Source organism: Lagopus muta, chromosome 6 (genome assembly GCF_023343835.1).
Source record: "Lagopus muta isolate bLagMut1 chromosome 6, bLagMut1 primary, whole genome shotgun sequence".
NCBI lineage: Eukaryota > Metazoa > Chordata > Aves > Galliformes > Phasianidae > Lagopus > Lagopus muta.
In genome coordinates, this window is record NC_064438.1 from 8,815,197 (window position 1) to 8,839,879 (window position 24,683).

Below are 24,683 nucleotides of genomic sequence, written 5' to 3' on the forward strand. Positions count from 1 at the left end.
ACTCCGTATTCACAATCTTCTTGTAAATTGCATTTCCTTCAAGGCTATAAAAAATAGTCTGCAAATTAGGAAACATGTCAACTCTGCCTTGTGATCTGACAATCTTCTGATAATCAGACTTGCTAATGCTAGCTGAATTCATTAACTGTGAGTTAATATCACTTGTGCCATTTTGTTCACAAAATACGTGCACATGAAGGTCACTCTGAAAGTAATGCCCCCTATTTATTTCCACAGAAACTACAACACATACGAAGAACACAGTAACACTACTTGATTAATTCTCAGTTACAAAGTGCTATTTTTTAACCTAGTCACTACTATTAGCTATGCATTTTCACCAGCAGAGAACACAAGCCTACTTGCTCCATCTGTAAATATCTGCATGAGCAGAGGTGACCCACTCTTGCTGTCACCACTGCTGAAATGCATCACCCGCTGCATCACTGTTCTCACAGCCATTGTTTGGTCTCCAGAAACATTCAGCAAATGTCAACGAATGTCAAGGGGTGCCATTTTTTCCTGCATGAAGGAATTCAAAGGCATATCTTTGCTTCATCCGCACTTCCATACCAGACGCCATTTTGTCAGACTGCCCCTCTGCTTCCATCTGTCACATGGCAACGAAATGTAGCAGGATAGTGGTGGGAAGTCTCAACCTCTTCTGCCATGCCATCGAGATCCACTTCTAGTGTTACGGACCAGTGTAATAAAATAGGGGGCATTTCTCTGAGAGCAGCCCTTGGATGTTAAAGTAACTCAAAGTTCAGCCCAGGTGGCTTCTTAGAGACCCGGAATGTGCTTCTTGCTGTCTTGTTCTTGTCATTCTATCTGAAAGTCCACAGATGATTAAAGAGAAGAAAAAAAATAAGGTCAGTAGGAAGTCAGATGAGGTAAAAGTTATGTTTGGAAGTTAAAATTGAACTCATGGAAGCAAGTATCTCTGAATGGTAGAGTGATATTTTTTATGTTCATTTTTCTTTCCTTTTACACAAAACAAGGGAAAGAATTGCTGAAATGATAAAAAGCAAATACTGTTAGAAGTGATAAGTGGAAATTTAAAATGCAGGAGACGTATCTAAAAACTTCAGGATAATACAATTAGGAACTTATGACTATTCTGTGACCTAATCTGACCCTGGGCATATGCGCGCAGTTATTCACAAGTAGCTGAAGTTTCTTATATGACTTTGAATGAGTTTCTGAAGTAAGCAGTGAGGTAAAGGACCTACCATGATTAAAATCTTTAATCTCTACTTGCTTCACTGTTGGACATCTTTCTACATAAATGGGGATTTGTGCATAATCCTTTCAGAAAGTCGGTGAAATATATAGGTGGCTTTCATTGCTATTTTTTCAGAAGATTGAGCATATGGTATCATTTTGTTTTCATTTCCTCCACTTTTTGAAGAAAAGTACTTGCAAGAGAAGTAAATCTAAAGATTAACTGGTAATAAAGCAAAAATAATTATTGCTAAAACAAAGATGACTGATAGTATTTCACAGCCAAAATAAGGCTATTTTCCCATCTAGTAAGTCTTAAGTTTGCATTTAATTATGTTAAAAATAATTGCCTGTGTGTGAAATCACGCTAATTGATTTTTCTTCTAAGGTTTAAGAGAAAAGCCTAAAGCTGAGACCAAAATGGACTTTAAGTACAGAATTCCCAGAAAACATTGTATGTTACTCTGTTGGAGTTACCAAGTTTCTTGATACCGATTATTTAAAGTTTTAGGCACACGATGAAACCAAGTACATTGTTGTAGGAGTCAGTTTTATTTATAGTGTACCAGAATCACCTCTCCACCAATTTTTTTTATTTTTATTTTTAGCAGAGATTTAAGCCATAACCAGACATATTTAGATAAATTCTTCTGGATGCTTCCAATCAGATTAGTAGGAACATGCATCAAAAAATCATTTTTTTCTCCTCTAATGTAGATTTTTATTTCTCTCATTCAAGCAAATGGCTAAAACCATCAAGTTTTATCTGTAGAGGTATAAGGAAAACGGGAAGCAGAAAAAGATTTTTTCTTGCAGTGCCTCTTCATAAAGCAAGTCTTATGTGGTAGTTTCTGTTCTTGAGAAAGATTTGTATCCATTGAGTTTGAGAGACAAAAGTTTGCTAGAATCTGAGTAGGCAAGGGATAGATACTCACTACATTCTCCTTACTCTTATATTGGTTTCTTTCTTTGATGTATTATAGAATCATGAGATAGTTTGTGTTGGAAGAGACATTCAAGACCATCTAGTTTACAAGCAGGGACAGCACCCACTAGACAAGATTCCTTAAAGCTTCATTCAACTTGGCCTTGAATATTTTCAGGGAAGGAGCATCCTATAATACTTTATCTAAATCTGCCCTCTTTTGGCTTAAAGACATTACCCCTTGTCCTGCTACAGCCTCTGACAGAATTTCTCTCCAGCTTTCTTTTAGCCCCCTTTAGTTATGGTAAACCTGCAGTGAGGTCTTCCTGACCTCCTGAAGCCTTCAGTTCTCCAGGCTGCACAACCTTAGCTCTCTCAGCCTGTCTTCATAGGAGAGGTGCTCATGGCCATCCTCTGAATACAGTCCAACAGGTCCACATCCTTCTTGTCCTGGAGCACCAGTGCTGAACACAGAACTTCTGGTGGGTCTCACAAGAGCAGAGTAGAGGGAGATAATCACCTCCCTTGACCTGCTGGTCATGCTTCTTTAAATGACAGGATTTGCCTCAGCCCCCATGCAGGACCTTGGCCTTGGCCTTGTTGAACTTTATGAGGTCATTATTGCGGCAGTGTTATTCACATTTATCCTTTTGCTCTTAGTTTGCAACCTGAAACTGTTCTAATTGTCTAGTAGTATGAAGTTGTTTGGGAATTAATCTCCATATTTCTCAAAATGAAAATAGAAGCTTTCATGTAGCAGTTGCACAACCTTTGCATGTCCCAGAGGTCGAGTTCTGTATCTTTAAAAAGAAGCGTTTTCTCTGTCTTTCAGGTTCTACCCTGCATAATTGTATGGATAATGATGTGAACAGAACTTAAGAATGTAAACAGGTCAAAAGTTGCTTTGTGGTTTAAGTTGTACAAAAATTCTGAAGCACCAAAGCAAAATGTTGAAGAAATTCTATTAAGACATTCTGAATGAGTTTTTATATTGTTGTTTTTGTTTTTCACATGCTGACATTGCTTATTTATACCTGTGAACTGTTTGTGTATGTTAAATGCTTCGTACTTGAGAAGGTTATGGCACAAACATATGGAAAACACGTCAGTTTGCTCACATTTGGTTTGAATATAAAAAGTTTAGCATTTCTTATGTAATTCAAAATTGCAAAATGTAATTCAAAATACTCTATACATTCCATATGCTTTTCAGCTGTAAAAAAGGAATGCAAAAAGATATCTTTCTAATATGGTAATGTTTTACAACTACTATACAGAACAACAAAGAAAAACATTGCAAAAAGCATCACACGGTTGTGCAGCTCAGCTGCATTCATGAGTACAAAACTTCCACTGTTGACAAATGAGAGTTCCTTGACTCGAACAGAGGCAATATGAGGTAAAAAAATATTTATATAATGCTTTCTTAATTGTTTCTTTCAGAGAACTTGAGGTCAGTTGCTAAACTATCTGTGGAGATGGAGTAAAGCACCTTTAAGCTTTTGCTAACACTGTACTCAGCTGTGACTCAGACAGGGTAAGTTAAATGATCGTACTTAGTTTTATCTGCTGTGGTAAAATGAGTTGCAGAGGGAACACACTGAAAGCCAAGGGCCTCTAAATACTTTTCCCTTTTATGGAATAGAGCTCCCGGATCACCATTTCCTGGAGATTGTACTCCAAGCCTACACAGTGGTAAAAGTAAGTTCTCTGCATTCACTGATCTATATCTGACAACAAATTTGAGCTTGGGATCATTCTTTTCCTGACTATTTTAAGTAGTAAGTTTACAGTAACAGACAAACGTTAAGAAGCACTCCATCTTGTATGTTTTTTTTTTCCCTCTTCTTTCCTTCTTTACACTGTCTAATGAAAAGCATAAGTGTTTTGTTTGTTTGTTTGTTTGTTTGTTTTAACTCATTTTATAGGTGCAAAAGGCTCATGCAGGCTAACATTCTAGAGGTTCGCCCACATCTGTTCTTCTTGTGATATGTGAGTTCAGAATGTCTACAAGTATCTAATTTTGAATTCTTAAACATAACTTTAAAGCTCTTGCAGTTTCTGGAGTTGTTTTGGGAACCATTTACTCTGATATAATTTACTACAATATTCTCATGATAGACTTTCAGAAGACAGATCTAGGTCAGAAAGAGCTTATTCAATACTTAATAAAAGAAATGAGAGAATCTTCCAATTAGTGACATATCCTTCACCTGGGCCATTTTTAAGGTGTAGATGTATTTTGTTACCTATTCTTTTAATATCTTGAGGGGGAAAAATTCTGTTTTTATTGCATAGATTAATGTATGATTTTCTTTTTTTTACTGACGTACATTTATGCTTGAGGAAAGGATATAAAGTTTGCAAAGCTAATGATAGTGTGATTCCCAAAACTGGCAAAGAACCGTGCTTAGTATCAGGGTAGTTACTCTCCATGTACTGCTCAGTAAGTTTTTAAGGTGCTTTTTAGGTAGGTATGCTGAATTTTGGCAGATTGCAAGGCTGTATTCTTTCCGGGAAATAAATTTTTCAAGGACATTTCTTTCTTTATATCTTTGAGTTGCAGATAAGCTCCCCTAGTTCTTGTTCAAGTGTTCTGATGACCTGTTTCTCTACATGCTTTGATTCTCACTGACATTTACTAATTTTCATTATCTGATAGGCATAAGGTCTCTTCAGCACTAATGGAAGAATGTTGCTTCAGTAATGCCTAATGTTTCCAACATTTCTAAATCTTTTCCCTTCCCACTACTATCAGAAGGCAGCAATTGATGCAGAAAATGGCAAAACTCTTGGCAAGAAGACTACTTCCTTCCTTAAGTCCATTGCATTTACGAGATGCGATGTTTTGTGCTGTTTAAGAGTAGTAACATTTACAAAGGATTTGGCCTACTGTTTTTATGAACGTTGTGCAAGTTAAAAATAAGCTTTTAGACTGAAAATTCTTTAGGAATTAGAATTCACATAGTTTATAAATGGAACTATATGCTTATATATTTTGTTGAAATAACAGAAGCATTAGCCCTTGCTTTGGCTCACTTGTGGTCTGCAGCAGTAACATCAAGGTATGCAGATACCATGTTTATTTCAAGAAACCTCAGACTATGAATCAACAGATGTACGCTTTACTTGTACAATTCTCAGAACTGTGGTTGTTTTTTGTTTGTTTGTTTGTTTTTTCCTTCTGGAGAGGTATTGGGGAAAAGAAAGAAGGTCAGAAGAACACATATTCTTACTAATCGGCAGTTCAAAGACAGGAGATTTTTCCTGTGTTTAAGATAGCTTTGTAAAGAAGTCTGAATAAGGTTCTTATTATGTACAGTATGGACTGAACTCAGTCTACTCTAAATCTCAGGAATTTTAAGGTGGCATAAATTCATCATCATCTTGCCCTCTGTTCTCCTTTGGCTGTACTTTGAATGCTGCATCTCTGAGACAATACAGCTCAGGATTTTTCTCTTTCTATTTTCAGTTTAGCCTGTTGACTTTTTTTCCTTCACAAAGATATTTGCTTTTAAATCTGAAAAATGAACTGAAACTTGCTGTGCTTAACAGCTCTTTCTTGTTTAAATGACTTACATTACTTTTCTTTAGTGTGTACTGGGAGCTCAACTGGGGCAGGGAATCTAACAGTTTGACACAATAGCCTATGCAGCTCAGCATGTGACTCTGCCAGTACACTTTTCACTATGACTTGAAATACTCCTGATTTTTTTTTAAGCTCAACATTCTCATAAATTCATAAAGCAAACACTAACAGAGGTTAGATGAACAATTCATCTGTCCTCGTTATTTTTTTACTTTTTGTTGTTGTTGCTGTTGGATTTCAGGTGTTGCAAACTCAGAAGTTGCAACAGATGCCAGGGTTTTTTTACGGGAATGAAGAGGTAGTCCATTTCATCTTTCTTCATTACTTTGCCTCTGTCTCACCTTCGTAGTCAGTGACTGTTGCTTGAAACAAAAATACTTCACTGCTGAATCACAGAACTTTAACTGCTGTCTGCTTAATCTCTGTGGGTTTATTAAATATGTTATCATGAAGGTCTGTATTCCATCATATTTAAGACTTTAAGGATGATTCAAAAATGTTTATTAAAGAAAAATATACCTTCTTTCATGGAAAACTTTCTCTACTTTTATATGCAGTTAGAGGTGGATAAAACCTTGACAGAAATGTGAGCTTCCTCTTACTGCAGTACAATAGAAACTCACTCGTAGCAGGTTCAAATTATCTACATAACATTGAAACATGATTTTCTTACAGTGATTAGCATGTCTTGCGTAAGAAATAGAAAACTTACTGGAGAGAGAGGAGGGAAAAGAAATTGTATTTCTATTGGACTTTACAACTACATAATTTATGTTGCATCTTTCCACAGTCTTTACCAATGAACGTCAATGGAATAATTGTGGTGGTGTTTTTTGTTTTGTTTTGTTTTGTTTGTTTGTTTGTTTGTTTGTTTTTTGAAAGCACAGAAATGCTTGTGTACAGATAGTTGCTGTTGTAGCTCTTTTCAGGATATTAATTATGCATTAAATTTCATATGAATGGCCTTGTGTCTGATTATTCTTCTAGTAATAGAGTAGAAGCATAATAAAAGCATAGGTCCTAACTGCTTCTGTAGTCTAAAGTTTTCACACATTTTGTAGGTTTTCCTAGTTCTGTGAAAGGTGAGGAATTTCTAAGCACTGTGGCTGCTTTGGTATTTCCTATGACTATTTTTCTCTCTTGTTGATTTTTTTTTAAGAGTATTTTGATAATTTTAATTGCCAGCCTCAATAAATCAGTGTGTTCTTTAATAATCTTCCCTTCCCTGAGATGGAAAGGAAAACTAGAAAATTGATGTTAGGTTGTCAAATACCTTAAAGTTATATGAACTCATCTTGCCATCATGACTCTTTTACTCCGTCCTCATCTACAGAGCAGTAAAAGAATAATGATGAAATTAGGAACTTGGGTTTCAGAGAAGACAATATTTTTTGGTTGTAGAACCAGAACTTTATGTGTATATTCATCTCCTTAGCCCACTCTTTAAGTTGTTGCTACATTAGACTTTGAGTTTATAACACAATACTATACACAGCTGCAAATTAACTGTCAAGGAAATATATTTTACTTGTCTAGTCAGTCATTATGTATCACGTCGTCTCTGTTAATCATCTAATCTGTTGTCTGTAGGCACCATCAAGGAGTCAAATGATTTATTTGTGAGAACTGTTCCTTAATTGTCCGGTAGGTGTCAGAGTAAGTCTTGTAATACTTCTGTAGCTGTAAGGATTAGTACCAATCATTTCTCTGATTACAATGTGAAGGCAGTAGCTCAAGTTGATACTAAAAGCAATAATTTTCTCAGCTAGTCAGCAGTGATTTCTTTTTTCCCATTCAAGCATAACTACTATTTTGCTTTGAAAATGTCTTGTACATTGTTGTAGTCTTCGGCAGACATACAGCAAGTGTTTATAGTATTTGCCCAACTCACCTAGGTCTTTGAAGAGCCTCAGCACATGCCCAAAGAAAGAGTGTTGTGATTTGACTGACCAATTTTCCTTCTAAAGATCTTCCTTTCTTTGCAATCTGAGATCATATTCCGTGGCATTAGGACTTTCTTGGTTACTAAAAGGAATGTTACAGATATCCAGGATATTGTTTTCTTCTTGGAAGATCTATAGTGAGGTAGTTTAATTACAGCCAACACAGTCACAGTAGGAAAAAAATAATAAATAAAATCTGTAACATGAAGAGGAGTGGGAATAGCAACAAGAAAGGGAGGTTAAATGCATTTATAAAATTATATTTGACCTTGAAAACTTTAGTTTAATAAAACACAAGATTATAGTTAATTTTAAACTTTAATACTGTTTGTTATTGTAAAGTGATCTCTGTGTTAGACCATAGCTTTATTAATGAATTTGATATGTATTTTTGGCATCTAACACATCTAGTGGATCACAAGGCCTTGCAGCACTTATACCTTCAGGCTAACTTGAAACAGTCTCATTCTCAGCAGTGTATGGTCGTGCTAGTCCACATTGCAGATCAACGTGCTCCATTCTGTCCACCATGCCAACCCTACCTGAAGAAAATGAACAACTAAAAGAGGCACAACACAACAGTTCTCCTCCAGCCAAAGTAAGCACTCTTACAGATTTTTCTGATACTTATTTTGGGGCTGAAACTGGCTGTGTACATTTAGGAGTCTGCAAAATAACGTAGTCCTTAGCTATATACTGGTGTGCTTTGACAAACTGATGAGGCTATGAGTGATTTTTCAGCTGACTTTCTTAGAATTTTTCAAGTATTTTTTAGATTAAGGAATGACAACTGTTGTTTTTCCATAAAAATTTAACTTCTGAGAAAAGAACTTAGATTTACGCCTCACAGTAGTCTGAAAACACTTGCTGTTGCTCTTACAAATTTATAGGTGGTGTTCTCCAATTAGTATGTGTGTAAAAGATGGAAATCTGTTTTTTGGTTTGTACTCTCTAGCTGAGTATGTTCTGAAACTACACTGAGTGTGTGTGACAGCTATCCATATGCATTCATTTAATTGTGTATAGGTTTTAAAGTTTTATTTGCAGATATAATGAAAAAAAAATCATTAAGTGATGACAGTTTTGCCTTTCGAATAATTTATACTACTGATAAAAAGTAGTTCTATTTTCTAATAATTTGGTTTTGTTATTAATTTTTTAATAAGTTGTTAGTTTAATTGAATTAAAGAATTATGAAATCATATTATCTAGATCGTCCTGGTTCGTGCCATCTGGTATAAAGGAGAACAGAATTTATAATCTGGCACATCCTCAGTTAGAGTATATCACTGTCCTTGGATCTGAGGACACTGTATTCTATATTTTGGGTGAAAACATCCGCTACTTCAGCATCATTGGAAAATATTGTCAGCAGTGAGCCCTACATCGATTTGTCATACATTCCATTTAAACAGCACACTGTGCTGAGTGTTAGTTTCCTGGCTTAAGATAAACACCCTAAATGGATGCAAGTTTATCAGACTATTAGCTGAGATCGTATATTAGATAAAGAAAGTAGTCTGTGGTTTTGTTCTACTGCGGGTTTTTTTTTCCCCTTTGTTTTTAATGCACCCTCACCCCTCTGTGAGAAATATTGAAATACACCCTCAAAGATTAAAAAAAGAAAATCAGATAGCAAGACATCAATGACTATTCCAGGGCTGGCTTGTGAAATGGCAGAAATGAAGCACTTCAACCAACTATTCTTTTAAAATAAAATACTGGCCTTTTAGAAGTAGGTCCGAAATGAACTGAAGCAATGAGATAGCTCATGAGTCAGTTAATTAGGTGAAACATTTTGTTTCAGATACTTTATGCCTAAAAATAACAATTTAACAGGTGAAGGATTTTAATCAACACATTGCTTATTAGCCTACTAGAATTACTAAGCATTGAAACTAGCTAATGTTCTGACAGTTTGATCTTGTTCATACCTATTGTCGCTCCTGGGTCCTCCTGTGGAGTGGGTTCTACAGCATGACTGTGTAATTGGTGAGATACCTTAATGTTGTGTAATAGAACTTGCAAACAAGGAGAGGGCATCAGAAGGAACTACAATCTGGGAGACCAGTTAGTTCACTGCCACTGAACAAAACTTTTCACGACTGAAATCTCTTATTTAAAATGCTGCCTAGTGCCTAACAATTTCCTTATTCTGTACCAAGAGATGCTCTCCTACTTTTTCCTTACGTGCAAACACATATGTATTAACAAAACAGTTCTGAGAAAAAGAATATGAACCTTATGTTACATGTAACTTACTGTGTACTTTAGTTATCTTGTACATGATGGAAACATGGGGTTGTATTTCTCAAATCCATTTTGAAAAATAGTTTTTCTTAGGTAAGCTGCCTACTCTAAACATTTCTCAGAATATTCATTAGCTCTGGGTTTCTGATGGGAAGCTCCCATTAACGCCATTTTGAGAGCAGTTAGCCCTATTCAAAGCTCTTTAACCCCTTGTTTGAAATGTGTCTGAATTATGAGTGTGCAGTTGAACTCTTTGTTGTGTGCTAATCTGGAAGTACTGGATATTTTAGATGTTTGATACAGAATAATTTCTTCCAGCGAACTTCATAAAACATTTAAATGTCATGTTTAGCCACTTCTGTATTTTTGTTTAATTAGTAATTTCACATAAAATTAGTAAGCTTTTGATGATATCTGTAATAACTGATGCATTGTAGTGTTAAAAATATAAGAAAAGTAAAATAAACCCTTATCAATTAGGTTAAAAGATTTATGATGTATCATAAACTCTACACTTCTAGGGTTGGTTGTGAGCTACTATCTTCCCCTCTCTTTAAGTAAAAAATAATTTTGCCTTTCTCCTGCTTTTTTACCTCTTTGTATCCTGAACACTGTATTTCTGTCTATTCAGATGTTTCACATGTTCATAACGTCTTTGTTACACTGATTATTATGTCACTCAAGTTTCTGCATTTCATAATTTTTTGTGTTTAAATCTGTGCACCTCTTTTACCACATCACTGCATGCTACTTGTTTTGTCTGAAGATGTCCTGTACCTGCTTTGCCTTTTCTCCTGTTGTCTTTTTCAACTAAATGTTGTTACAACTTGACATGCATTGCCTTACTTGCAAAACTTTCATCTCAACATTTCACTTAAATATACAAAATTAAGTTGGTTTAAAACCCCATCTCTCTCAAAAGACCACTTTGAGATGCATTATTCTTCTAAGGACTTTCACATGATTGTCTGTTTCAGGCCAAATATGTTCTGAAATTCAGTTAAGGTCTTTCATTGTTTTATAAGGACGAGACCGTGTGGCAGAGGACTTTCTTTCCAATATTTTAAAAAAATGTAGGTGGTATCCAGGAAAGCTTTATCAGCTGACTTTTCTGGCACAGTAGCCCTTTTAGCAGAAATGCATTTTTCCCATTACTGTTCAAATCCATCCAAATTTGGCTGGATTTTAAAACTTTAAAAGCATGTTCTCTTAGGGAGGTCTTGATAGAGCTTAACACCAGAATTTCTGCAGAATCTGCCTGCCCTGAGCATCTCTGAGCATCTTGGGTCTTCTGTTATGGCCAAAATTGCATTGTTCATCCTCCCAGCCCTGCACAAGTCTCCTTCTCCCCCAGAGTAGGTCATATATAATCATCCTTGTAGCAAGTGTGAATAAATTTCCACCTAAACAGCAAAGATTAAGTCAATTTTACTGTCCATTTTTGTGAGAGGAAGGTTTGGGATATGAAGGGAGTGGAGACTAGTAGCAGGCAGTCACTGTTACTGGGAGAGAAGATGAGGCATCTACTGCAGATGGCTGGGAGCAGTTATGTCTGGAAGTTGAGTAGGAGAGGACACTTGTAGACAGGCAATGGGAAGATGATGGAAAACTTCTGTCCAAACCTTATGTGGATGTACAACTTTGTGAAAGCATAAACTTCCATTTAGAGCTCGTGCTCCAATACCTGTTTATATCAGTCTGAGTGCTCTTATGATTATAAAGATATATATATTTATTCAAGCAAGCTGGCCCTGAAATATCTTCGTGCCCTAGGTCTTGTTGCCAATTGTTATGCGAAAGTATGTGTGATCTTGCCCAGAAACATCATATGAGTTTTATAATTACAGAACTGTGGAACTGTATGAAGTGCAATTTATAACAGAACCAAGAATCCGAGATCAGATGTATAATTCAAAACATTTTTTAATTTGCATTTGAGGGAAAGAAGTGTTATGCTCTATACTGGAGTGTTACGCCATTTTCAAATTCTTTCAGAGTTCTTTGTATTTATCAGAGTGTATTATTTCAAGAGCAGTGAAATATGTCCCTTAGAAATGTTGAAAGGAATTCTATTGTATTTGATACCTAACAGATACATGACTACTAATCATTTGGAAAAGAAATGGATCCGGGGAGACCTCATTGTGTCCTTCCAATACTTGAAGGGAGCATATAAACAGGAGGGGGAACGGCTGTTTATGAGGTGATAGGACAAGGGGGAACTGAGACAGGGACAGGGAACTGGGGGAACTGAGACAGGGGATATATATTAGGTTAGATATTAGGAAGAAGTTTTTCACACAGAGGGTGGTGACTCACTGGAACAGGTTGCCCAAGGAGGCTGTGGATGCCCCATCCCTGGAGGCATTCAAGGCCAGGCTGGATGTGGCTCTGGGCAGCCTGGTCTGCTGGTTGGTGACCCTGCACATAGCAGGTTGAATCTACATGATCATTGTGGTCCTTTTCAACCCAGGCCATTCTATGATTCTATGATAGTATCTTTCTGTATGCATATAATTTTATTTCTGTTTATTCTATTGCCACTTGCTTGTTGTAACAAACCTTAGGACTACCCTAACTTCTCCAAAAAAAAGTCTCCGTTAGATGATGGAAACAAAATTATAAATTGATGACTTTCAATGCAAAGAATCAAAATGATTGAAATCTCTATGCTCTAAAACATTAATGTGTTAAGCTAAATTATCATGAGTAATTATTCAAATGCACAAATTATTTTTTACAACAGCTCTTTATTTTCTGTGTTAACAATTACTAAAATAATTATTTTTTTTATTTTGAATTCGTTATGCTTCTGTGAGCCTTTAATAGATAAATATTCTTAAAGTAGTGAGCACAATTGAGAGCAAATGGCGTTTGCAAAATGTTATTCATAACAGTTGAATGTAAGTGGCTTTGTGCCACAGTTAGTAAGCATGCTCCTCTTCAAGATTCAGAAATGTCACAGAATCATGGAATGTTGGATTGGAAGGGGTCTTTAAAGGTCATATAGCTCTAACTTCCCTGCCGTGAGCAGGGACACAAATGTCAACTGCCAATTGAAGTCAAAATTTCTTATGGAACTTTGGGATGTTATTTCAAGAAAAATTTAGAATAAAAATGACTAAATAATACAGCATTTTCTTCTTTTACATACTAGTGCCTAGCAGAAGCAATTATAATTGTTTTTAGCAGTGTAAATAAAGGTTTTAAACTCAAATAAGTCTTATCAAATAAAAGGTAATTTTCAGTTCAGTCATTTGTAGGCTAAATAGAAAAATCACAATTATTTTCCCCTCAGATGGATATTCAGTACTTTGAATTTCTGCTTAACTTTATATTTATAACAAATCATTCAGGACACCGATGCTGAAGGAACTACAAGCAGTACACCTTCTATTGTTCTTCCAGAGAATGCTAGTATGCCTGATGCAGAAATCGATAAAAATCTGGTTAACAGGTACTACATGATATGCTACCAATCTATGCATAATTTGTACAGTAGTTCTGGGAGCTGTTTCTAAGAATTTGCTTTGAAATGTGTGTCATATTAAAATATCATTGATGTATCCTTGTACATAGGTTGTTCCAAAAGTAATGCCTCCTATTTGTTCTCAACTCCAACAGATACAAAGAACACAATAACACTATTTGTTAGCGCAAATTCTCAGCTACAAAATTCTGAATTTCAGCACAGTCACCACCTTGAGCTGTGTATTTTCACCACAATTCTCTACTCATACAAATCTGAACCAATGGAAGTGACTCACTGTCACCACTGTTGCAATATACCACCCATCACCTCACTATGCTCACATCCACACTTCAGTTGTCATAAACATTCAGCAAACACTGACGAATGTCAATGAGTTCCACTTTTTCTACGTGGGCAAATTCAATGACACACCTTTGCTTCCTCCATACTTCCACATCAGACACCTTTTTGTCAGACTGCCCCTCTGCTGCCATCTGTTACACGGAAACAAACTATAATAGAATATATTGGTGGGCAGGTTCAAGTTCCATTGCTGTACCTCCATCTGCCTGACCTTGTCAGCCAATGTAGTAAAATCAGAGATGTTATTTTAGGAGCAGCCCTTTTAGTAATTAGATTGTATTGTCTTTCCTTTTGGGTGCAGGGAATTTGTGTGTTGGAAGTACAGTTGATATTAAAGAACAGTTTCTTATGTCACTAATCCTGCAAACCTAAATCGGTATCCTTCAAAATTGTTTATTTTCTAATCTTTCAGAATAGAGTAATTTAAACAAAAACATAAGTGAAAGTTACGCATGCTTCAACTGACAGCTATAACTTTTGAAATCTATCCTTCTGAAAGTAGAGTATGCCCTAGTGAAGAAAAAATTACTCAGTCCTTCCATAGACATAAAATGGTATGCGTGTATGTGCTACAATTGTACATGTACTACTAGGATGACTGACAGTTTAATTCCTCATATTCAATGCATGGCATAAGTACACATACTCTTCTTATGTCTAAATCTTAAATATTAACCTGGACACAGTCTATCAACAATCGATGTAATGAAGTTCCCCACCCTCCCTACATGGGAAAGTTTTATTAAATTGAAAAACATTCCTTTAATAACTAAATCCCTAATTCTGGACTACTGCTTATATATACATACATATGCCAGTAGTGCTGCCCTTATTCATATAAATATTTCCATTGAAGCAGTGAGAGCTTTGGAAAGAGATAGGACTGTACTCCTGAGCTATTGTGATAAAATATGTATCAGTTAAAAATTCAAGCAGACAGCATTTCTAAGATAGACAGTTGAAAGTATGGAGTATATAATGACTAAATACAGTGAGTTTTGAGGCAAATGTCTATTCAGGTAGACAGAGCAAAAATTGCACCTTGAATTCTAGTATACATGAAAGTAAGTTGCTGAATGGAATTATTGTTATTTTCACTCTACTAATAAAGCATACTTATTAACCTGGCCTTAAATTATATGAAGAACTAATCAGAATCTATTGATCAAGATCTGTGCTATGATTTGCTTATATCTTTAAAGTATGCTTGCCTGAACTTGAAGATTGTTTAAGAGTTAGAATTACAGTGCAACCATTTTAAAAAAGCATTATCTGCTGGATCATCACTTGATTTTATGAGATATTCCCCTGGTTCTGTGCAATTACGGTAGCCTAAGAGATAATTTTAATGCATGAAACTTATTTTAGGAAACTAACAACTTATAAAGACTAAGAATAACTTTTTGCAACGTACTGTATTTAGATGAGTTTTATGCCATAATAGGAAAACTGCATTTTTTAAAATATAAAAGGGAGTAAAAACTTTCATATGTTACCATCAAAATCCATAAGTCTTTAACCTCACTTTTAATATGGAACAGAACTCAACCATTAAACTCAAGATTTTCTGGGAAGTTAGAGTGAAGACAAAATGGAAATACTGTCGGTTTTTATTTCCTGCTTTCTTAATGTCATTCCAATGTATTTTTAAAAGTATTACTTAATTAATGTTTTCTCTTTTAATGTTAATATTTTGGAGGTAATAGAAAAGTAGAGCCTTTATTTTTTCTTAGTGACATATTCCCATAATATTTGTCATTCATTTTTCTTTCTAGACCTCGTAGTCCTCATAGAAGACATTCTAACCGTGCCACTAGGAATCCAACAAGTTCATTGACTTCTGTTGGTAAGAAATGATTATTCATTTAAGCTAGGACGTTTCTCTGAAAATGTGACGTGCAATAAAGGCATAGGTATAGAGTCTGACTCTTTTGACCACATCTTTTTTTTTCCTGTGCATGCTTATTTGTAATGCACGCACTGAATATTGGTACCATAATGCAAAGCGATCAAGTGTTTATGATCATAAGGGGCTTGCATGTGAACAGGTCCAGAGAAATATGTATATGGTTAGTTTAGCAAAATTGTTAGATTAGTATTTTAGCTTATTATTTTTAGAAGGCCAGAGATGCACAAGCTTAAAATCCCTGCTGTGTTCAAAATACTGTTCAGTAATACTGATTTTTGTTACTTTTAAAACATTGGAACTTTTGCTGTCAAAGGGAACTTAAGTCTCAAATTATCCAGTTTGTTTATCATATCACAATAAACTTTTAATGAAAACAAGCAGGCTATCCAAGAGAAGATATTCTTCATTTCTTAATAAGAGTTCATGCAAGCAGTATTTTTAGTGTTGTACTGGGATTAATTTCTCAGCCATACAGAGAGAAGGTGCACACTATTCATAACAGCATGTATCTTTTCGTTCTTTGGCGGCTTGTCTTCAGGTAATACTTTCCCTAAAATTCTATAAACATTTGTAGAAGCTGCTCGCACCAACTCATACAGACAGAACCCTTCTGACAACAGGCTGTATTTCTTGCTTAGTGGTAGCCTAAAGAATTTAAAAATTAATGCTCAAATATTATTGTTTTCAACAAATTTGAAAGCCAAAGATTAAGATAGGAGTTTCTTTGACAATTCATTAAAAACTCTTCAGAAAACAATGCTTTAGTCCAAGGATCTAAGCGTAGGTCTGTGGCTTTCAGGTTTTGATCCATGCGCTCTCCTGGGCTGCATATCTAACATGACCATAAGTGGACATACAAGGTGTTGTAACTAGTGCTAGTGTGCATAAATCTATGCCAGATTCATGGGTTCTTAGCCTTGAAAAACTGGAAACACAAAACTCATTGAAAAATTGAGTATACAGCAGAAATGCCGTGACTACTTGAGTTGTTGAGATGGTTCTAAAGCCAATTCTGTTGTGACAAATTAGAATCTCAGAAGGTTATCTGTGTTTTTGATGACCTAAAATTGAGAATATAACAGGATTAGAAGATGAGTGGGCATGAATTTTTAATTAATGGAAACTCAAAGATAACTTTAAAGAAAATTTTCATGCTGGTTATTCCAAAGTGCAGCTCGGATACATGAGGTACTGTTCTAATTCTGCCATTTTCAACCCAGACAACAATGGTCATGTGATTGATCTGGTAAATGATCAGCTACCAGATGTCAACATATCAGAAGAAGACAAAAAGAAGAACCTTGAATTACTAGAAGAAGCAAAGAAAGTGAGCGAAAGATTTCTAATGCGCAGAGGCAGAAAGTCAAGAAGCAGTCTCCCTGAGTCACCCACAGGTAGGTATAGATTTTGAGGATACAGTTTTAGATTGTACATTGGAAATCTGCAAAAGCACAAATGAGCATCTACTGTAATGCGTACACTGCTACTGCATGCATATATTTTGTTAATTTGTAGGTCAGTGTCCCTCAGCTTCTCTTCACTTTTCAGTACAAAATAGAAAATATCAGTCTTGACATTTAGATTTAACAGTGGAAGAAAGTGTTTCTATGTGCCTGACTGTACACTGAAGACAGTGTAGCATGAAAGGAGGAAGTGTTTCAGTCAGAATCTTAAACAAATTTGTTTGTCAAGATTTTCTGCCTCAAGTTCCTACTTGAGATAAAGATAGATAAAAGGAAACTTTGACAAAACATTTGTACTGCAGAAAACCATATCACCCAGATATAACTATACTGACTTTTATTCTGGATATAGTCATAAACTAAGCTAAATGAATCAGATTTTCACTAAAAAGAAATAGAATAAATTGTTCTGTTCTGGAATGTCATTGGAAATAGTTTCTCTTAAGTGTTTGATGGCTAGGACAAAATCTCATTTTGTCATTAAATAGGACTATATATTAGTTCTGAAATACCAAATCAAAACAAAATTCTGTCTTAAAATCAGGTTGACACTTTATGCAAGGAGATAAAACTTTATACATTTTTAAACTAAAATTTCCTCTTTTAAAAAAATTCCTTATGTGTCCTCTTTTGTCCACTTCTCTGCAGAACTCATGAAACTGAGGGAAATGAAATTTCTATATATCAACAAAATTTATTAGTTTGTGCTAAATACATGAGATAAAGCCTACTCAAAGCTCCTAATAGTCAAGTATAACTTGGCAATTAAAATGACTGGTCCGGTTTGGACAAATGTCTGATGATGACTGCAAGACTAATGTTTTAAGTTGATGATTACGAGACTAATGTTTTAATCTTATTTGAATTTTAAAAGTTCAGAAACCATAAACTTAGAGAGTAAAATTGCTGTCTTATTTTTTTGTTTTAATGAAGCTGTTTCGCCTACGCTTAGTCCAAAAGTTTCACCAGTAGCATCTCGGAGCAACTCTCTTACTCTTCCTGTTCCATCAGGTAAAAAGTTCTACGCAGGCTCAAATCATATATAAATTGTCAATGAAATATGTTTAGAATTTCCTCTAGAGAATAAATTAGTCTATAGATTAAAGCATTTACTTGTGAATATGACAAAGATCATTAAGGCTTATATATTTACTTTTCTATTTTTCTGCATTATATTGTACTCCTGTAGTGATGCTTCTAGGATACAGGTTCTTTTTTACTCTTTTTTATAGTAGAATTGTGCTACATTTTGAAGATCTTTCACTTCTCATACTTCAGGTTTTATTTTTCTTTTTAAATAATATTTTATTTTTTTCTTAGCATGCTATATGTAAGTGTGTGTATGTAGATTTGCTAATGTGTGGTATTCAAATTTTTGAGCAAAACCACCAGGATTTAATCATGCTTTAATCATTTGTGTCTTCCTAGGGTCTGATATATGTACAGCCACTAGTGTTGAGTCAGCGTCTCCAGTTCAGGTAAGAACGAGCTGAGTATTCTGCACACTAACCTGATTATTAAAGTACTGCACATACTACACTGTCCTATTCATCCCTGAGGAAAGTGAGTGTTTTCAATACTTTTTTCTATGCTAAAGTGAGATTATTGGCATGTTTTTCTGCAAATTTAGGAATTAATAAATGCTAATTCTGAAGTCTGAAATCCATGATGTAATAAGCACTGAAGGATCGTAGAGAATTGTGAAGTATACTAAATGGAAAAAGATCCAATATAATCCTAATTTATGGAAAAAACTAGTTTGTAAGATTACTTCATAAATAAATGGGACAATGTAAAAATAAAAATAAAATTATGTATTAAAGGTCATCCCTTAATATCTATACCCAACATTGCAGCATAGCTTGAAAGCACAAACAATTTTTTTTCCTTACCTTTTTTTTGCTAGAATAACAGAACTTTTAAAGAAGATGATAGGCAAACTGCAGAGGTAAGTGCTTTATATGGTGTTCTAAAACTAAATCTGTTTTTTTTTCTGAGCACATATACAAATTATTTATGTGATTAAATAAACTAAGAACTGTTTGCTAACTGAACAGAAAAGCAAAGCTCCACTAAGGAAAAAAAAGCATTCTTAACTAAGAAACTGCAAAGCACCAAAATATACTGAAGGAAAACAGGCTACAGCTGTGCTCTGCATCCTATCGTTCACACGCTTTTATTCATGCTTTATCTTAATTAAAATCAATATGCTGAGTAACTTTAATTCTAAAATTAAAATTCCCCCTTCAGCTACTTCAGTGTATGCTTCTGTTTCAGATGGATGAACTCTTCTAGACCTACTTAGTTGAGCAGAAGAGGTTACCATACTTAGTAGTGGGTACTGCTGATAGGGTGTTACAACTTCATGTTCCTATTTGTTGAGCAGTTTATGCGAGTGCTTTCTAATTTGCTTCAGGTAGCATCACACGGCCCTTTGAAAAGATTTTGTCATGAGTGGATTAGGCAATACTTTAAATGCAGCAGAGTTTTGGAGCAATAACTACGAAGGGGAAGAGTCGCAACATACTTGGGTCAGATGCTCCCAGTGGAGTGTTTGTTGCCTTAAATTACTGACACAGGTGCTCTTAGCAAAATTACAGATTCTGTACTAAAGTACAGAAGCAATAAGCCGTTGTTCTTTTGTCAGTTCAAATTTTGTCAGTCAATTTGGTTGCAGACTGCAATCAAATTATAACCTGTTGTGATATATGCAGAGTAAGATTCTATATAGTTAGCATGCATATATTCTATACAACAGCCTCAGTTGTCTCTGTATCTTACTGTATCACAGTGAGAATAGGATGACTAACATACCTTAACCACACTTCCTTAGCCCTAAAACCTGTAACAGCCTTATATTTGGCTGGTAGGACTTTTGCTATTAAAGCTGCATGATAATGAAGTCCTGCACACACTAAAATGATGCGAATTATTTATCTCAAGTAACAATAGAATAGAAGAAAGATAAGGTATAGGTTGGTGAACAGAGTAATCAACTACATTTTAATGTAATTTTTTGGCAGTGTTATATAGAATTAAACACACTACTAGAAGTGGAACTAGATAGGAACATGGAGATCTGACAAACATAGGGAAAAGTTAAAGTAAGTTCTTTATATTTGTGTACAAGCCTAAATTTTTTCTCTTGGGAGATGAGGAACAAACAAAAAGAGAAACCAATCAAGTCAAGAAATCTAAAAATACTATAAGATCTGGGATTAGAGGCAGATACTCAGGCAAACCTTATGTTAGATGATCAACTTATATTAAGATGATGAGAATCCTGATTATATGAGGATTTTTGGAATGAGGAGGATATTATCTTAAAGATTCAGAGAAGAGATTCCCAACTCATTTTTTTTCAAGTGCAGTTAAAAATTATTCAGCTGTTAAACAGCACATGTTCAAAAGCAAACATCAATGTGAAGGAAAATGACCCTATACAGGGAAAAAGAAAATCACATTTTTATTTGTGTCCCTCTACCTTTAGAATGTTTGCAAAGGATTAATGGATCGCAGGCTGAATGATCAAAGAAAGATTTCTCAGGGAAGGCTGGTTCCTCGTTCTGCTGGCTTTGAAAACCCCAAAGAAAAACTCTCTGAACAAAAAGAAAACTTTGATCCACGTACGCATGTAAATACTTTACCTAAGTGCTCCCCTTCAGGTAGTGATGGTGGCAGAATGTCTCTTAACACTTGCTTGAACGTCTCTGAAAATGAACTCGGAAAATCCTTCCTCAAGAAAGCAAAAGAAAATGATGTTCCTTTAAGAACCCATCTACCAGGACCAGGAATAGGAAATATAGACTCAAAGCTAAAAAGTCCTGTTCCAGAAATGAGGGACCATAAAGTTTCTTTTAAACCAGAATTTAAACTGTGTGGGCTGCGTCCTCCTCTTCTACGAGCTGTATCATGGGATAGTTTAGAGCCTGGACAGAAGGATAAAGTACCCGTGAAGTTACCATCTGAGGAAGATAAAAGCTTTGTTGGTAATAAATCCAGCAATCAAATAAAAGCATTCAAAGACCTCCAAATCCAAGTTCAACCTGTTCGGATGCAGAAATTGACAAAACTCAGAGAGGTGAGTCCTGATTTTATCCTGCTGTAAACTTATTTTTGTATCTTACTGAACTTTCAACTCGCTTAGCCTTATTTTTATCATTTTAAGAAATGTACACTAATCTAATACAGTTTTAGCAAAATCAGTGATATTTTTCCTTTGCAACTTCAGTAAATTGTAACCTATAACTACATGCTGTGGAATTACTTTGTTTCCTAGTTCATTCACAATATGCATCAACTGTACTGTTGTCTCTTCCATATGCACATGTGCTCTTGCACGTGTATGTTTTTGCCCTCAGAAATAATTATAATACGAGTGTCAAGGAAACTAATTGTTTTCATTATGACAAAAAGGTGAGTATAAATCACAGTTCCTCTTTTTTGCATAGTTTACATGAACTATAAACAGGAAGCAGTTGATTAATGATCATGTCGTTTGTAAAACACACTTACAAGTAAAATGATCTCCTCTGGTTTCTAAGAAGAATTTCAGTTCTGAAGAATCTTTCCTTCCTGAGGATATAATAACATTCCCTTTAAAAGGGTTGCTTAGGCTCTTTCACTTCCTTTCTTTCACTTCACTGTGCTTTCTCTGTTCCTTCAGAGTTTTCCTCAGAACCAGACTTACAAAGTGCAAACAGGCTGATTTCTGTATGAAAGGAGACCTGTGTATAAACTGAAAGCTTTAACTTAAGTTTAGAAATGGATACTATAGTTTTGTTTACGGGCTTAAAACCTCTTGCAACTCAAAGTATTTGTAAAGTGTTCTTTGGTTTCAAAAATCACTTCTACTTTGTTCAGTTGGGTGTTTTTTGAATCCTGTTTGCCTCTTGGCAGTCTCCCTTTAAAGGGCAGTAGTCGTATCACTCAGGAATACTGAACTTTGCAATAATATTATATTTAAAATATCTCAGGTGACAGGAAGTTGTTTTGGTATGGTTATGTTGCATTAAGAATTAGCCATTTTACTGAAAAAGAAGTGACATGAAAAAATAAACCACCGATGTACAGTGACCAAGATGTACACACATGTTGTAAACAAAGCAGGACTTTTCCCTTCCTCCCCTTTAAGTGCCACAGTTCCTTAGAACATCATAATAATGGTGAGGAAGGCCTCAAATTCTGCACTTTGGTCATTGTATTGCTTGGGAATGTCAGCTTGGTTATTCATCTTTTCCTGTTTATATAACACATATATTCTTACTACATATGTATTAGAATGTTTGCTATAGAGACACTTGAGCCATATGATTTTGAGTATCTTACTGGCTGTTAAACACTATTAGTAGTTAGAATCAAAAAATTAACAGAACATGAAATGTAAGTCCAGTTATGAGGGATTTGAGCTCTGACTCTAATGAGAATTATCTTCTTATAAATGAAAGCAGATGTTTGTGAATTTTAAATATATTTGAGAATATGAAAGTAGGAAATGAGGTGATAGTAGAAAGAGAAAAAATATTGATGAAGCTTAGTCCTTAAGTGCACTTTCTTTGTACCTGCAGGGAATAGTGGCAGAATACAGTAGCAATGAAGCTTTGATGTAAGCAAATACTACTGAATAAAGTGTCAATTTTATGTATCTCATATTCTGGGTTTTCTCATTTCATTTGGGGATATACTTGCTTAGTACTATGGCTATATCCAGCACTGCTTTTTTCACTCTCACTTATTAGAACTCCTTTTTTCAACTAGAGCAGGAAGGGAACAAGTTGCAAATCTATTCACGTGACCAGTAATTTTGCTAAATAATGCATGCATGAAATTTGAAATATGCAATACCAATAAACTTCAAATACAAATAACTTCATATAAATATCTCCATTACCTTTATTAAATAAAGTGAATGTTATATGTTTAGTGTTCACGTGTCAGAGCTCTTTACATTGAGATTTTTAATTAAGTTACTTGGAAATGTTATTGTTTTTCTTAACAGGAGCATATTTTGATGAGAAATCAAAACTTAGTTGGACTTAAACTTCCTGAACTTAGTGAAGCAGCTGAACAGGAAAAAGGTGCAGTATCATAAAAGTGTGAATGGGTGTGTGTTTGTCATACACTGATTTTTATAATTAATTAAAAAAGAAAATCAAAGCCAAAATGTTTCTTGTTCTTCAATTACAAAAGTAATTCCAATGGAGTAGTAATGGAGTGCAGTAAATGATGATTGAGAGACGAGTAGCGTAGCCCTTGCCCAGTATGGTACACTTCTGGGAAGCAGGAATAGAAGGATACAATGTGAAAGGTGCTATTCTTTGTACGCTCTGGGACCTTATTTTTGTTTCATATGACCTTAAAGCTTCTGTTACTTGGGAATAACTGAGATACTACATTTCATGTTATCTCTGGAAACAGTCTTATCTTCAATCTGAATGAAGCAAGATTAAAAGACACTTACTGTCCTCTACCTGTACATTATAATTGTATTTTTGGATTCCTATATATGGTAGTATTATTCCTATCTCTCTGTTACTATTTCCCAGAAATTGTTTTGTGCACTTTGTCTGAAAGTGTAAAATAGGTGATATTTTGCCAGGTTTTTAAACACTTAGAGAGATCTGAAACTTTTGGGGAAAACATGAAACATTATTTGATCACAGAATCAGAATCACAGAATGGCCAGGGTTGGAAGGAACCTCAAGGATCATGAATCTCCAATCTCCCCGCCACAGGCAGGACCACCAACCTCCACATTTCATACCAGACCAGGCTGCCCAGGGCCCCATCCAACCTGGCCTGAGTACCTTCAGGGATGGGGCATCCACAACCTCTCTGGGCAGCCTGTTCCAGCACCTCACCACTCTCATAGCAAAGAACTTCCCCCTGACATCCAACCTAAATCTTCCTTCCTTCAAACCATTTTCCCTTGTTCTGCTGTTATCTTTCAAAGAGGGAGCTTTTTTATTTGATCCAGCTTGCTAACTAACATCTCAAAAGTGTCACTAGTATTTTTAAGTCTATTACACATCTAAATGATAGCCAGCACATTAAGGGTGTCAATCAAACTTTTTCTCCTGAATGGATAAAGCAATTGAGAGGACAAATCCTTAGCTCATTTGTTAGATAGACTTACTTCCTTACATTGTCGTAAGAGCCACTTTGTTCTTTTTAGCTAGAGTTGTAATTCTGCTTTAATAATAGGAAGTAGCCAGCTACTTCAGTATTACTGTTGTGAATCAAGTATATTGGCTCCAACAAATCTTGTAATTGATGCCAAGTTATTGTGATTGTCCTAGAAAGGATGTTGTGTCTATAGATTGTTTAGAAAAGTGGAATATGTTATGTTGGAGACCTTTCAGTGTTGGGCTGTTTTGACGTCATATGCAATGGTTCTTAAATAATGAGATTTTTAAATATAAAAGAATTGCACAGAACTAAAATGTACCTAAAAAGAATTTAGCTTTCACATCTGTGTTTTCCTCAATTAAAAAAATCTGAGCTTTTGCACAGTGCTCTGAAAGTCTAAGAAACTGTTATGCTAAA

General features: G+C 35.2%; 1 protein-coding gene across 23 annotated transcripts in view; it reads left to right on the forward strand.

The window, feature by feature from the left end:
- IRAG1 (inositol 1,4,5-triphosphate receptor associated 1) overlaps positions 1-24,683 on the forward strand; it is a 101,318-nt gene that overhangs the window by 58,936 nt on the left and 17,699 nt on the right. For 8 of the 23 annotated variants that reach the window (XM_048948367.1, XM_048948366.1, XM_048948361.1 and 5 more), the window contains exons 2-12: positions 3,593-3,686; positions 3,795-3,850; positions 4,078-8,279; positions 13,288-13,388; positions 15,542-15,612; positions 16,896-17,069; positions 18,072-18,149; positions 18,567-18,616; positions 19,045-19,086; positions 20,629-21,219; positions 23,137-23,215. In XM_048948367.1, coding sequence (XP_048804324.1) covers positions 8,211-8,279; positions 13,288-13,388; positions 15,542-15,612; positions 16,896-17,069; positions 18,072-18,149; positions 18,567-18,616; positions 19,045-19,086; positions 20,629-21,219; positions 23,137-23,215 — 1,255 coding nt within the window. In that variant the 5' untranslated portion in view covers positions 3,593-3,686; positions 3,795-3,850; positions 4,078-8,210. Of the gene's footprint in view, positions 1-3,592; positions 3,687-3,794; positions 3,851-4,032; positions 8,280-13,287; positions 13,389-15,541; positions 15,613-16,895; positions 17,070-18,071; positions 18,150-18,566; positions 18,617-19,044; positions 19,087-20,628; positions 21,220-23,136; positions 23,216-24,683 lie in introns of all 23 variants that reach the window. The other 15 variants (XM_048948368.1, XM_048948373.1, XM_048948363.1 and 12 more) reach the window with 15 other exon arrangements.